Consider the following 13215-nt stretch of genomic DNA (forward strand, 5'->3'; position numbering starts at 1 on the left):
TGAGGCTGATGCGTAGTTGTTGGCTGCTGGACAGATGTTTATGTGCGCAACACATCTCGGTATGGTGCCGCTCTGTAACATTGCTCAGTTGTTTCGATAACTTTGCTAATTCGTTGGTTGTACAGATATAGAATTCTGTCGCGTTATAGATCATGATTGTCGAGTCGGTCCTCGGAAAAATCAATTCAACCAAAAGCACTACCCGAGTGAATACCTCATACTTCTGATCCTCCATACTACCAAGCCAGTCATCTTGCATGTCATCGTCTTCTTTTTATCCCCGTTGTATCCCCAGAGTGATCAGGAGGATTTATCCAGCTCTCATGTGTTGATGCAAAAGCTCATATCATCCACGGTTGTGAGCAAGTGTCCAATCGTGTAGTTCGACGTCCTGTCGCAGCGTAAGAGAAAGTCTCCAGCTCGAGTAGCAGAGAACACTCACATGAGCTTAACGTCTTGGCTGATGAAATAGCTGAATAATGGCGATGCAGACTACAAGTATGCCAAACACGGCCTGAATCATACCGAGGATCAATGCGGGGTCCATAAGGGCTGAGGCAGAGTCAGACTTGGGATGCTGAGAAAGTTCTCTGGGAGCCTGTCTGACGTTTTGGGGAATATGTTTCGTCGCTGCAATAGGTGAACAATGACATATTTGAGGGATGGCTCGATGGTAAGGTAGCTAATGATAGAGTATGTAAAGATGTGGAAAGCTGCTTGCTACTTTGCGAGGATTTTCCTCATTATATAGTCGGTCCTCTACACATGTTAAGTATTCGTCTCAGGCAGTACGTCGACTCACGGCGATTCTGGTTCGATACAGCAAGAAGTTGAACAGGCCTCCCCGCACCGCCCCTACCCTTCACCCGCATAGTGCCCGGAGTTGCATGGTGAAGCACCGCCTCATAAGTCTTATGCACACACCACAACCACAGGAGAGGTAACCAAGCCTATTGTCTCTTCGCTCGAGCCTTCGATTGAAATATTTCCACAAGCTGTAGCACACTTGGTCCTGAGTTCTAGCATATGATAGGTTGAGCCTTTGCAAACATTCTGCAATTTTCTCTGTGGAAATCGGCCCTGGTTTACCCAAATTGTTCGTAGGAATTTCTTGCAAGTCCATGAGGCTCCAACCGCCATGACTAACGCGAAGGGCATGGCAAACGTTCAGTGAGCATCGCAGACTAGAATCACAACTTTCCTGTTAGGCTTGGGCCGTGTGGTTCATGTCGGTAGAAGATCCGTCTAAACCTTGTTCAGTATTCAGTGGTGTAGATCAAATGAGTGGCTGACTTTTTTTATAATCGGGATCTTTATCAGGAAGTTTTCTGGGGTTGCCGTGTTGCATCATCGCAGCATCCTCTTCTCTTCTTGTCGGCACAGCCACCAATGCCAGCTTCCAACGAGTCCACGTCAGTGCATCTGTATCCAGGCCTCCTTGATCCACAGGCTTTCCCGTCCTGTTTCTACCGCCCAGCCAGCAGTTTTCCCACTTGTTCAGGCTAAGCTGGAGCTAGCCAAATCTAGCACACCAGCACCTAGACATCTCAGCAGCACAGTAACTTCACGAAGATCAACACTTCCAGACATTCTTGTTGCTAGAGGAATTCGGTCATCTTGAGTCTACAACACATCGAGTCGTCTTCAAAATCTCTATCTTCCAATGATCTGATATCTTCGAGGTGACTTCCCTTCATTTGATTTGTCGCTGCACCGTGACAAGGCACGTTCGAGTCTCTCAGAAAAACTCACCTGCTCAACGTTCTAATACAGAAGAGGGTGGAGAAACAACAACGTGACAGAACAAAAGATGAGCATTAATCTCGCGCCTCGAGCATAAGACAATGTCCGTCTAGTTGAAGTAAAGCAACCTCTTGTATAGCGATTGCGCCATCTTGGTATCCCAGAACTCCTTTTTTTCCCCATAATAGTCATAGTCGCCGCCTAGTATCGTCATTAAAAAGGCGAGCGCAGAAAAAAACCCAGAAAAACGCCGCCCATGATACCCCAGTATTGATTTTCCTTGATCCCGCTATGCAGCAAATCCTCGCTTTCGCTAGTGCCTTGAAACAACTCTCCGTATAACGCCGCGCTTTCATCTTGCCTTTTCCTTTTTTCCCTAACCGTTGGTCGTGTATCGTACATTCGTTTTTGTTCTTGCTCTTCGTTACTTGATACTACAAGTGTCTGCCCATCAGGCTTGAATAGCACATTCATTGGTGGCACCTAGCTATCTTCGAACTCTGCCACCTCACTCAGCGACTCGTCGGTCACCAACTCGTTGTCTGATTCTGTATCTCTGGTTAGCTTCTATTCTCAGGAATATTGCGGTCAGAAAGGTCAGGACTCACCATCGTCAACCTGAATCATACTTGAGTATGGGTCCGAATCATCTCCCTGCCAATCGCGCAGATTGATGACAAAGTCTGTATGAGTGTCTATGAGACGGTCGATGTCGCCAATGTTGTCACACAGGGTCTGAACGGCCGTCTCAAGCTCTGCTGCGTCTTCGGTCTCGGGTGGGTCACTCTTCAGCCACTCTTCCAGCTCTGTCTCGAGCGTCGTCGAGATCTGACGCAAGTACGAGTTACAGTCCTTGTATGCATCGATGGAGTGCTTATATGCAATACATAATTGGTTCCTGTTCAAGGCAGCGTTTAAATCATGGGCCAACATGTTGTACAAATCCTTGATTGCCATAACCTTGCGGTGAAGCATCGAAACATCGTTCAGTGCGTACGGCTTGGTCAGTCCAGTCTGAAGAACGCAGCTCTTCAACCAAACTCTGGTGTTCTCTTCGACGCCTGGGAGATCGCAGACTAGCAATTTGAAAGTGAGCTCGGCAAGGTGATGCATGACCATTAATGGTTGGAACTTATAGACCTGGGCCAAGATCCATCGCAAATCAGGTGCTGCCGGTGGTTTCAGGTGGGTGAGGATTCTGCCCATCTCTAAGAATATGTCCTCTTCGGTAGCCGATTTCATCTTTCGGTCGAGCAAGGACAGGCAGACCGACTCTGCAACCGTATCAGAGGCGGTAGTAGTGCAGAGATTGATGATCATAGCCTTGACTGAGTCGTCATAGATTTGAGGCGGCACTCTCTCAGCGTTGGCGAGAAGCACGGTGAGCTTGGTTGGCGGCCATCTCTGCCAACTGTATTCGCGTGGGCGCGACAGTCCTTGCATACATATCTCTACAAGAAAGTTGCAGCCTGTTTCGCTGCGTCTAGACAGGAAGCTTTGCTCATAGTCTGTCAATAACAACAACGTCTGCGAATCATTCACTCGAGCTCTATCGCTTGGGGCAGCTGATCCGCAAAGGTCAACGAAACGAAATAGCAGGCCGTGGATACAATTGACAATTGCAGGGTAATTCACCGACCAACGGCCGTCGTTGCTGTATCGCACAACGTCGGCGTGTTTCATCTGAAGAACCGTGTCCCCATTGAGGAGGAGAACCTCGAAACACCACTCGAGAACACCCTGTTCGAGCAAGACATTGGTTTCCTCGAGACCCAGCTCGGCGACTCCGCGCACAAGCTCAAAGTACTCGCGCCACGTCGCATAACTTCGATCGAACAGAAGATTCCGAACATCGATCACGCCAAGAATGGTGTTTTCCATGACTTTGCCATTCTGACCTTTCTCCAGACCATAGTACTGGGGATGAGAATCATGCAGATATCTCAAGCAAGCCAACAACAGTTGACCGATGGCACCACGAGTCTTGTGTCTTCGATGCAAGACAAGGCTTGTGGAGATATTATTCCCCTCTCTCGGAGGGATTAAAGTTTGTAGAGTCCATGTCGTGATGCTTCTCTCTTCACATGCGGTCTTCTTGAGTAAAGCCACGTGAAGATCAACGGAATCTGGAGCGTAGTCGTTTGCGAAGTTCGCAATGATACGGGTGAGGTATTTCATGAGCATAGACATAATCCTGAAGTTGAGGACAGCGTCGATGTTTTGAAGGGTCTTGAGTCTGCCAGCCAAAGTATGAATGAACTCGAGATGGCTCGGAGAAGAGATGTTTTGAATCAACATCTTCAGCTCGTTGTTCTTGACAATCTTCGTGTCGATTTCTTCTGGCAAGCTGACTTTGGCTTGCACTGCATGGGGAGATAAGGTACCAAGACATTTTGCCGATTGGGTGATGGCCGAGGAACGCTGGTAGAAGAGAACAAACGCATTGTCTGACCGAAGTGATTGGCTCATGCCGCCCAAGATGCCTGTCCTTGTAGTCTCGTACCCACCACGTGTCTCATTCACGACTTCCTCGATGCTCGACGGTCTGACGAGTTTGTCCTCAAATCTGTACCAGCGCAAGGGTCCAGAGCCGGCGCACCCACGTTCTGCGGCGTATGACCAATAATGACCAAAGTTCAAGATTCCCTGATGCACTACCACACCGACCAGTCGAAACTCGTCGGATTCGCGGGAGCCTTCGTGACCAGCGAGGCGATGAAGCTTGTATTTGCTCATGTCAATGCGTTCAGGGAATCCAAACCTGTCGTTGACCTTTTGACCTCCATCGTAGGTCTCATAGCGAAACCTCCTCAAGCCTAATACTAGATTGTCGGGAATGTGCTCTAAGCCAGTTCTTCTGACAGCATCGACGGAGAGGCCTTCGCCTGAATCACAGGTGGTGCACCTGAACTTGTCGCTCCCTTCGAGAGCAGATCCACTGGTGTACTCTGCCAGACTATCGTCAAGACTTTCTTTGCCTTTCACCACCAGAGTCAGGTTGACGTACTCGTCTGTACTCTCAGAAACGTGTCCGCAGCTTCCCGCAGTCTGTGATTTGTTGACGCCATGGAAAAAACGCTTCAACGTAGCCTTTGCCTCTTCATCGGGCATACTTTCCTCGAGTTTGTCAATCATTCCCATGAAGAAGATCTGCGCGTCGTCTTGCAACGAGGAATCGATGCCCAGGGCTTCCGTCAGAGCGTCGGGTTGATAGAAAATATCATAACTATCCTGCATCGAGGCAAATGCCAGCTTCATTTCTGCAAGCACCATCTGTTTCTTGTACTCGACCACTGGCGTGTCAAGGATGAACTTACGGAATTGAACATTCATGTAGAGCTGCTGCATCAGAGCGTTGAAGTAGCACGTCTGACCAAGGTTAGCCAGACCGGCATAGTTACCTTCTTGACGAATGTATTTTTCGGGGCCAGGGTAGACGAAGTCCTCATCGACAGTGCTGTAGCCAGCTAAAGTCTCGCAGCTTTTCGCAAGATCTTCTACGGCTTGGCCATTATCGCACATTGACAGGAGCAGATCGTATATTTCTCTACGAATGCTCGAGGTGATGACAGGCTGTACTACTTGGTCGAGTTTGAGAATGGGAAAGAGCAGTGATTTGAATATCCGTGAAGCAAGATTGCCAAGATCAAGTGGCTTGCTTTGCGATTTGAGGGCGCTTACGCAGAATCGGAGCAGCAAAACCAAGCCTTGCAGCCTCGTGTCAGCATAGCAATCACCGAACCACTCCAAGTGTTTCAGCTCAAGGAGCTCTTTTGAGAAAACGTCAATCATAGATCGCAACAATGCTTCATCTTCAGGGAGACTTTGATCGGCGCGTATCACTGTAAGACCGACCAAGAACCCATTGTCGCACGATTCCGGTTGCATCAAGACAGCTGGAATGAGACGGTCGATGAACATTCTGGCAAGAAATTTCTTGAACTGTGGTGAAGCTCTGTCGTCCTGGACAGTGTTGATGATGATACTGGGAATGGCAGCTCGAACACGGCTACTCTTCGTGAGTAGTAAATCCAAGTGAACAGTGGCGCTGTTTTGCGCTTCGAAGAATGCCGAGCACACGGAATGATGTAAGAGCGTGCTCTCCAACAAACATTTATATAGTGCGCAGATCGCGAGTTGTGAGAACCCATCGCGACCAGTCAGCGCGATGTCGCGCTGGGACTGTTCAATCATCGAGTAAATACGCTGCGTGAACTTGACAGCGTCCTTAAAGTACTTCTCGGCGATCTCGCTAGGGGTTCGTTCTCTGAGCAATGTGAAGAGGATATCCGCTGTACGTACAGCGTCCGGAGCGTTTCGAATGATATCAATGCGATGCAAGAGGTCTATGAGTAAGTGAACCCCTCTAAGCAGAAATGTCTCGTCAGCAACGCCTAGCGCAACCTGTTCTCTCAACTGAGTGCCAATGACCTCCACTGACGCACGCAATCTCAGTGATGGTTCTGGAGGAAAGATCTTTTCAAAGGGCGTCTTAGGGGAAGCGATCATGGCTCTGATGGGACCAGGGAAGCCGAGGCCACTCAGGATCTGTAGCATTGAGTGTGCGGCCGGACTAGAGCCGCCGAGCACATCATAGAGGGTATCCAGGTGAGCCAGCATCTCCGTTTCGACGGCTGGCTTCTCCACACTCTGGTTGAGATCTTCTTGGATGTTTTCCAGTGTGTTGTACTTTTGGACAACGAGGACGTTACCCTCAGGGAGGCCCAGCTGAGCGATTGGCTTCTCTGGTAATTCAGCGAAATCAATCTTCTTCCCTTGGGAAACAACAGTGTATTTCGTAAATCCAGTCTCTGAGACAATGGCAGCATCCAAGTCTGAACAACTGGCCGACTTGTTGAGGGTGACGACTTTGCTTTGTGGCTGCGCATTGCCCTTGAGGACGCGAATTGGAATCTGTATGTCGTCTTGAGAAAGCTCCGCGCCTTTGTCCGAAGCTCCGCTAGAAGGCGTCCCTTTGGCTGATTCGAGGGTTATGTGGAATTTTCTCGAGAGACCCAGCAAGACGAGTAGCATATGGCAAGCCCGCAGTCCCCAAGGCTCTCCAAGGTTGACTCTCAGGACACATTTCTTGACTACCATGACCTGTTCACTGACGGCTAGATCTGGGTGTTCCAAAGCCTTGTCCTTGAATAAAGAATTCATCAGGATATCGCCGAACCGATTTGCGACATCTGCTTGCGATACAGATAGCGCGAGTCTGGTCAGCACCTCTCCTAGTGGCAACAATACAGTGGGATCCGACTCCTGTCTCTTGGCCTGGAGCTCGAAAAGCGGCATCATCTCGTAACTCGCAAAGTCAGGTGAGAGCTTGGGTAGATACTGAGTGATACATCTTTGATAAAATGCCTCGAGTTGGGAGTCGTTCTTGCGAAAGAGATTGACAAAGAATCTCCATCCGACATCTCGTACGGTTGAACTCGATGCACCACTTCCGAGCACGTTGTCCCAGACTTCCTTCTCCAGAGCGACAATTTCGTCGGATGGGCTCGATATGGACAGCATGCGAAAGGCGAGTTCCAAGCGGCAGCGTAACGCATTGACAGAAAGTGGAGTGGCTTCTTCTCTTGCTCGGCCCAGGAAGTGTTTGAGTTCTTCTACGCATAGTCGGAATGACAACCGCGAGAGAATCTCACACGGTTCAAGAGGGAAGCCAGTCTGTCTTAAAAGACAGGAAAGTGCTTGCACATAGCCAGTGGCCTTGGTAGAGCATGCTACGATGGGCTGCACGCAGATCTCGACGAGGCGGATGTTCTCTTGGACGTCGTCCGAAGAGTGGATGCTGAGGAGCATGTCTCCCAATTGAGCCAAGAGATAGTTTTGCCTGTTGACGGAGAGCGCTGAATCTTCGATCTTATCCAACAAGGAGATGCATATGTGTGTCGAGTTGAGATTACGGCCGACAGAATCTCTCAGAGGATTCGTCAAGAACGTTCTGAGGAGTCTTTCCGTGCTTCCCGTGAGTCGAGAGAGGTCGAGGTCTCTGAATTTGTTGCAGAAGTACTCCTTGACAGACAGAGGCATATGTTGGACGAGACCTTGAAGTACACGCATGGCAGTCTGGGATTCGTCCGGTTGCTGTGTGTTGATGGACGTAGTCCAGAGGATGTCGGCATCACTCTTGGTGAGCCTTTGTGATTGAATCATGATCATAAGGATAGGGCCAGTTCTACCAATGAGGGTGGCGTGCGATTGGGATCCGTAGAGAAAGCCTAGGACGTCCTTTGCCTGGATGAATTTTCTGATGAACTGCTTGATCTGTTCATGCTGATCTGAGCTCAGTGTCCCCTTGTCTGAGTAGAGCCTGCGTGCTGAGTCTCCGAATCGGTCCAGAGCTCGATTGCGCAGTTCCATACTGCTGCTGTGCATGAGCGCGTTCAGAAATTCGAAGTCACACGCGTTACGTGCCACGTGTAGGAGATCCTCTTCATTCAGGTCTGTGCAAAGATCATCCTGAACCTTACTGTCGTCTACAGAGCCCGTCTGATCGACATCCGCTGGGCCAAGTAAGTCTCTTCGGTAGATCGAATATTCCATGACATGTTCCATAGTCATGCTGTAGACAGTAGCAGCCGAGAGACATTTCTTGGCAAACAGATAGCGCAAAGTCTGCTCCAGAAATGGTTGCAATTGCTCGATGATACTCTGTGAGTACCCGTCAAGGCGCTGCTTGGGCATTATGTCGATGGTCAGAGTCCAGACAAGTTCGAATAGTCGCGCCAGCTTGCGTGGAAGATCACTTAACAAAGTGTTGTCGTGAGTTGAGTCGTCAAGCATGACTGCAAGACAGATCATCATATAAGGATGAGCAAGACCGAAAAGAGAAGCGATGCTATCTGGTTTGGACACAATCTGTTCAAAGATGGTGATGATGGCATCCATCGCACGACCTTGAAACTTGAGGAGAGATCCTTTGCGCAAAGACGGGGCATTGAAGGCGAATCTCGAAGCCATGCGCTCGAGACCACCCTTTGAACCGGCTACAACGTCCATGTAGGTGTCTGCCCAAAAGAGAAACAGCAGATAATGCTTAGGCGGGTCAGTGTGGTCAGACGAGCTGGTCGAGTCTCTGCGAGCTTCGCGCTGCTTCAACACAGCTAAGTCGGTGTATAGTAGCCTTTCGCCAAGCTGTAGCAGACTCTGCAGCAATTTCTCGAAGAAGGCGAATGCTGTGCTGCCGCGGAAATCTTGTGCATTGTTGAGATATCTAATGGCTGGGTTAAATCTGATGAGGCCGGAGAAGGAGAAGAATAACTTACGTGCGTCTAGACAATCCTTGGAAACACCGCAATACATCATTCCAGAATACAGTGTGGTCGGAGTACAATCCGAAGATCTCAGTCGATGTGGAATCGGGTTGTAAGGCCGCCTCGAAGTCGGCCTCTGTGTCGGACAGGTGTTTGTCGAGCCAGTCAGATAGCTGTTGAAATGCACCCAGACTAGGAGCTACTCAAGATGTCAGTCGGCGCTCAAGCTTGAAGTATGATCAGACGCACCTGTGTCTCGTTGACAATGTTGCGCAAGGCCGGCGGCAGCGAGTTCGCAGGTTCTGCGATCAGGAGCTCGGAAGGGAAAGGTGGTGAAATTTCCCACGTCGGTTTGTTCGTCGACGGTCATGATGATGGCAACTTCTGATTTGTCTGTCGGTTCTTCTTGTGGGACCTCAAAGATGAGTGGACTTTCGGCGGAGTTGCTCTGTGGACTAGATGGGGTTGCGAACTCTTCGCCAGTAATTGGTGGGGTGTCAAGCTCGTGGCTCAAACGAGGTCGCTTGCGAGAGTGAGAAGAGTCGGCATCGACGACGTGGTCTCTGTCGGGAAGTAATGAAGGGGAAACTCTTTTGTTGGAAGAATGCGTCGGCGTGGCGGATGGCGGATCCATCATCACCAAGTTATGAATGCTGTTCGCAGGCCGTCATGAGTGAGGATACTTGATCTGTTGTGGATGAGGTTCTTTGTGGTCGAGAGACGTTCAAGACCGTATGAATCAAGCTTTGTGATAGTGCAGATCAAATCGACGTGGGAGAGGCGTTGTAACACCGGCACAACGAGGGCTCCAAACGTAGAGCAAACGCGGAACGACGCGTGGGAAATAAGCTCCCTGCACCTCAGAGAATGGCTTGGTTGATTCTGCGACAAGCACTCGACTCAGCAAGCCTGACAAACAGTGCCCTCGTAGTTGATAAGACGGATCTGTCAAGAATAGCTCTCTGGTGCGAGTCCGTCTTCACTGAGCACTCATCCAGCAGACGCGTTTTAGCAAAGTGGCTCGGATAATACGTCATCTTCCCGACGGTAGGGCAGTACTAGCCGATCCCGGCTACACCTGCCGCTGTAGCTCAGACACTGCTTGCTCTTCCAACCACTTGCATCGATCATCTTCACCCTGCAGACACAAACATCAGAACATGGCAAGCACCAAGGTCAAGCCAGGGAGACCTGTATATAAGGCTGATACCTCAGTCAAGAGTCCATTGATGTGCATATCCCTTTCTTCCTGATGAATACGATCAAGCAAAGCTAACGCACAACAGACCAGAGCTGAGCAAAGACCAGAATGAGATCGTCCTCGGGCTGCTAGGAAGGTGAGACTGTGCCATACAGTGTCAATCATCCAGGATTGCTCATCTCATTTAGTCTTCTGGAGCCCATAGGAAGGCATCGAGCTGCTCATACTCCAAAGTCCTCGGGGAAAAAGTCGAAAAAGCGCAAAAGGTCATCCGAGAAGGCAATAGAGCTGAATGCAGCATCCGAACCATTAGAGCCGGTAATTCTGAACTATCTTACCGTTGGACTCAACTCTACGAGCCGCCAGTTGGAGCTTGAGGCTGCTTCTTCAAAATCTGGGATTTCTTCCGCCGCAAATGAGGATACCGGAGCGTCGAAGCAAGCATTTGCAAGACACCTAGCCGTCATTTTTCTCCCAAAGCCTCCGGAAAATCTGGTCTACGCGCATCTGCCGCTGTTATGCTACGCCCCGTCGGTGAAGTACAAGGAGAAATCGCAGCAGACCCGCCTTGTTCTTCTGGACTCATCCTGCGAACGCACTATTGCTGCAGCAATGGGACTTACTCGAGCTGGTGTGGTTGGTGTGTTTGATGACGCACCAGGCTCCGTGTCTTTGTTGAACTATGTGCGAGACAACGTGGTACCTGTTGAGGTTCCTTGGCTGGAGAAAGCGCTCTCCGGTGACTGGACGGGTGTCACGACTGAGTGTCATGTACCAGGCCAGGCATGAGACTCTGTCGTATTTGCTCCGGCTATAATGGATTGCCAGTCGAAGCACAAGATTGGCATGTCCCATTGACAATACTCGTCGAAGACTGAGAAGATTGGGAGCGTGTCGACCATGGAGCAGTCTGAGATGTCCGATGCTTTCGTGCGTCATGCGTTGGGTCAAATTGACGCCTCATACGTCCTTTCGAAAGACGCTTACCTACTATCCTCGAAAGATCCTTCAGCGATTGATGAGTATCATGCTGGCCTGACGCGCAAGGCGTACAGTGTACTCTTCGTTCGTGAGATGCGGCATGAAACAGCGAGAGGGTCGAATGTTGCTAGGAGATGTTCTCCGCAGCAGGCCAGTTATGGATAAGTCTGTTCGGAAAACGCTGGTGTGTGGCGGTCACAGCTTTCCGGTCCTGGTTCTATCACTTCGTACAAGCCTATTTACCCCGGTCCGACGGGGTTCGACGAACGATGTGCCGTCGTTGTCGAGATATCCAGTCAAAGTGACACTCGTCATGACGGACTCTCCTGGTGGTCGAGCCCTGGGTAGCCCGGCCAGCAATGGGTATGACGCTCTGTCTACGACGACGAGTTCAGTTCTGTTAGCTGGACATGAAGATCAATCAAGTCGTCCACATCATCTACATACAACATGATCGCACTAGCAGAACGTAGGATAAACATCTCGTTGCAGAGTCAAATAGTCAAGCCAATTGTGTCTCATACAGCGATCTTGTTCTCAATCGCATGGATCTATCATCAATCGTCAAGCATTACATTCGCAAGCACTAGCTCATTCGCTACACAGCTGCTTTGTCTACATAGCCAAGCCTCGTCTTAGTGTCTTGGGTATGAGTTAACGACATACCATCGACGGCATCTTCCCAATTCGAGCTTCTCGGTCATTGCAAACCCCAGAGGCTCGGGCAATGTCGACGGCTCAGACAAGATCAAGGGATTGTCAATGCGTACAAGAGCACCCCATCTATATGCATAGTCAAACAATTTACATGGTAACTCGGGCTCTCTGGTATACACGTTCCCTCTCCTGCACCAAACCAACCATTGAAGGGCACATTTCCTTGTTTATCACACAACACATCACCGCCACTACCCACAAGCCTCGCCAACAGCACCCCAATACGCTACAGGATCCACCCCCATAATAGCAACATGTCCAGCATCTCTAACCCTCATCCTCTGCACCCTCCACCCTTTCTCCTCGGCCTCATTTGCATGCACCTCCACCCCGCGCCAAAGCACCATCCCATCAGCCTCTGAATAAACATACAATCTCTTTTTCCCCTTTTGCACCAACTTTCCATCATTCAAGCGAGCATTAGCTTTTGTAACTACACTTTGCACTCCGAATTTATGCTCTAATACCCATGCTACTCCTACCAAGCAGTGGATTAATGGGGTTAGGAAGATGCGGAGGAGGGGGGAGGTTGGCAGGGCGGAGATACAGGCGGTAAAGGCGGGGGCGTAGGCGTTTGTGCCTGGTGAGGAGTCTAGGATCATTGTGTGCAGGGGTAATGGCACACCATAAGTGGTGCTGTATTCTTCAGCGAGTAGACTGGCTGTATGTGCTCCTCCGCCTGAGAATAGATGAAGGACTACTTTTGCAGATGCAGAGGTTTCTATGTAAGAGAGACAGCTACCAAGGCGTTTTCGTTGTAATGCCAAAGGGACTAGGAGGATGTCGAAGACGGAGGTCGTGATGATTAGGATTGTGGAGTTGGGGTGCAGGGTTTGGTGGCCGAGGATGTATTTTTTTATGTGTCGGGGTGCGGCGGACATCCATGTGCATAGGATTACTAAGTCTGGGTGTGTTGAGTCTTTGGTGTGCTTTTCGTTGTTGTAGATGTGCTTGTCATTGTTGTAGGTATGCTTGTGCAGAGGTTCCAAAAGATGAACATTCGCAGCCAGTTTCGTGATGGTGTAAGAATTCAAACAAGCAGTATTCTCTTGCAGAGATTTGGGAGAGTCCATGCTTGCAATAAGATGGAAAAGGTGGAGGATAACATCATTCTCGAGATCATTTGGGGCTCGGGTGTGGTATTTATCACATCCCTTTACTCCTACCTGTTCAAATCTAAACAAGGTCAAAACTATGGCTTTACAACCAAGAAATCAATGCCAAAGTACAAGCGTATATACCAGAGTAGTAAGGCTTGCGAAAATAGAACCACATCGAGAGACTAAAAGTCCATTCTTCAAGGCGCTT

The 13215-nt window shown here is 49.6% G+C and overlaps 3 protein-coding genes across 3 annotated transcripts; 1 reads left to right on the top strand and 2 right to left on the bottom strand.

The window, feature by feature from the left end:
- Positions 1-1794: 1794 nt before the first annotated feature.
- AUEXF2481DRAFT_89405 (uncharacterized protein) lies at positions 1795-9742 on the bottom strand. The gene is made up of 4 exons (XM_013487839.1): positions 9258-9742; positions 9021-9207; positions 2352-8968; positions 1795-2291 (listed from the first exon to the last, which is right to left on the bottom strand). Exons 1-4 carry the CDS (start codon positions 9643-9645, stop codon positions 2227-2229), a joined length of 7257 nt encoding a protein of 2418 aa, XP_013343293.1. The 5' UTR covers positions 9646-9742; the 3' UTR covers positions 1795-2226.
- Positions 9743-10168: 426 nt separating this feature from the next.
- On the top strand, positions 10169-10998 carry AUEXF2481DRAFT_5619 (uncharacterized protein; the record flags this gene model as incomplete). The annotated part of the gene is made up of 3 exons (XM_013487634.1): positions 10169-10239; positions 10295-10345; positions 10398-10998. 3 exons carry the CDS (start codon positions 10169-10171, stop codon positions 10996-10998), a joined length of 723 nt encoding a protein of 240 aa, XP_013343088.1.
- A 934-nt stretch (positions 10999-11932) lies between these two features.
- AUEXF2481DRAFT_40684 (uncharacterized protein) lies at positions 11933-13167 on the bottom strand. The gene is made up of 2 exons (XM_013487747.1): positions 13149-13167; positions 11933-13083 (listed from the first exon to the last, which is right to left on the bottom strand). The coding sequence occupies exon 2, from the start codon at positions 12978-12980 to the stop codon at positions 12099-12101; it is 882 nt and encodes a 293-aa protein (XP_013343201.1). The 5' UTR covers positions 12981-13083; positions 13149-13167; the 3' UTR covers positions 11933-12098.
- Positions 13168-13215: the final 48 nt, after the last annotated feature.

This window comes from Aureobasidium subglaciale (assembly GCF_000721755.1).
Source record: "Aureobasidium subglaciale EXF-2481 unplaced genomic scaffold scaffold_12, whole genome shotgun sequence".
Lineage (NCBI taxonomy): Eukaryota > Fungi > Ascomycota > Dothideomycetes > Dothideales > Saccotheciaceae > Aureobasidium > Aureobasidium subglaciale.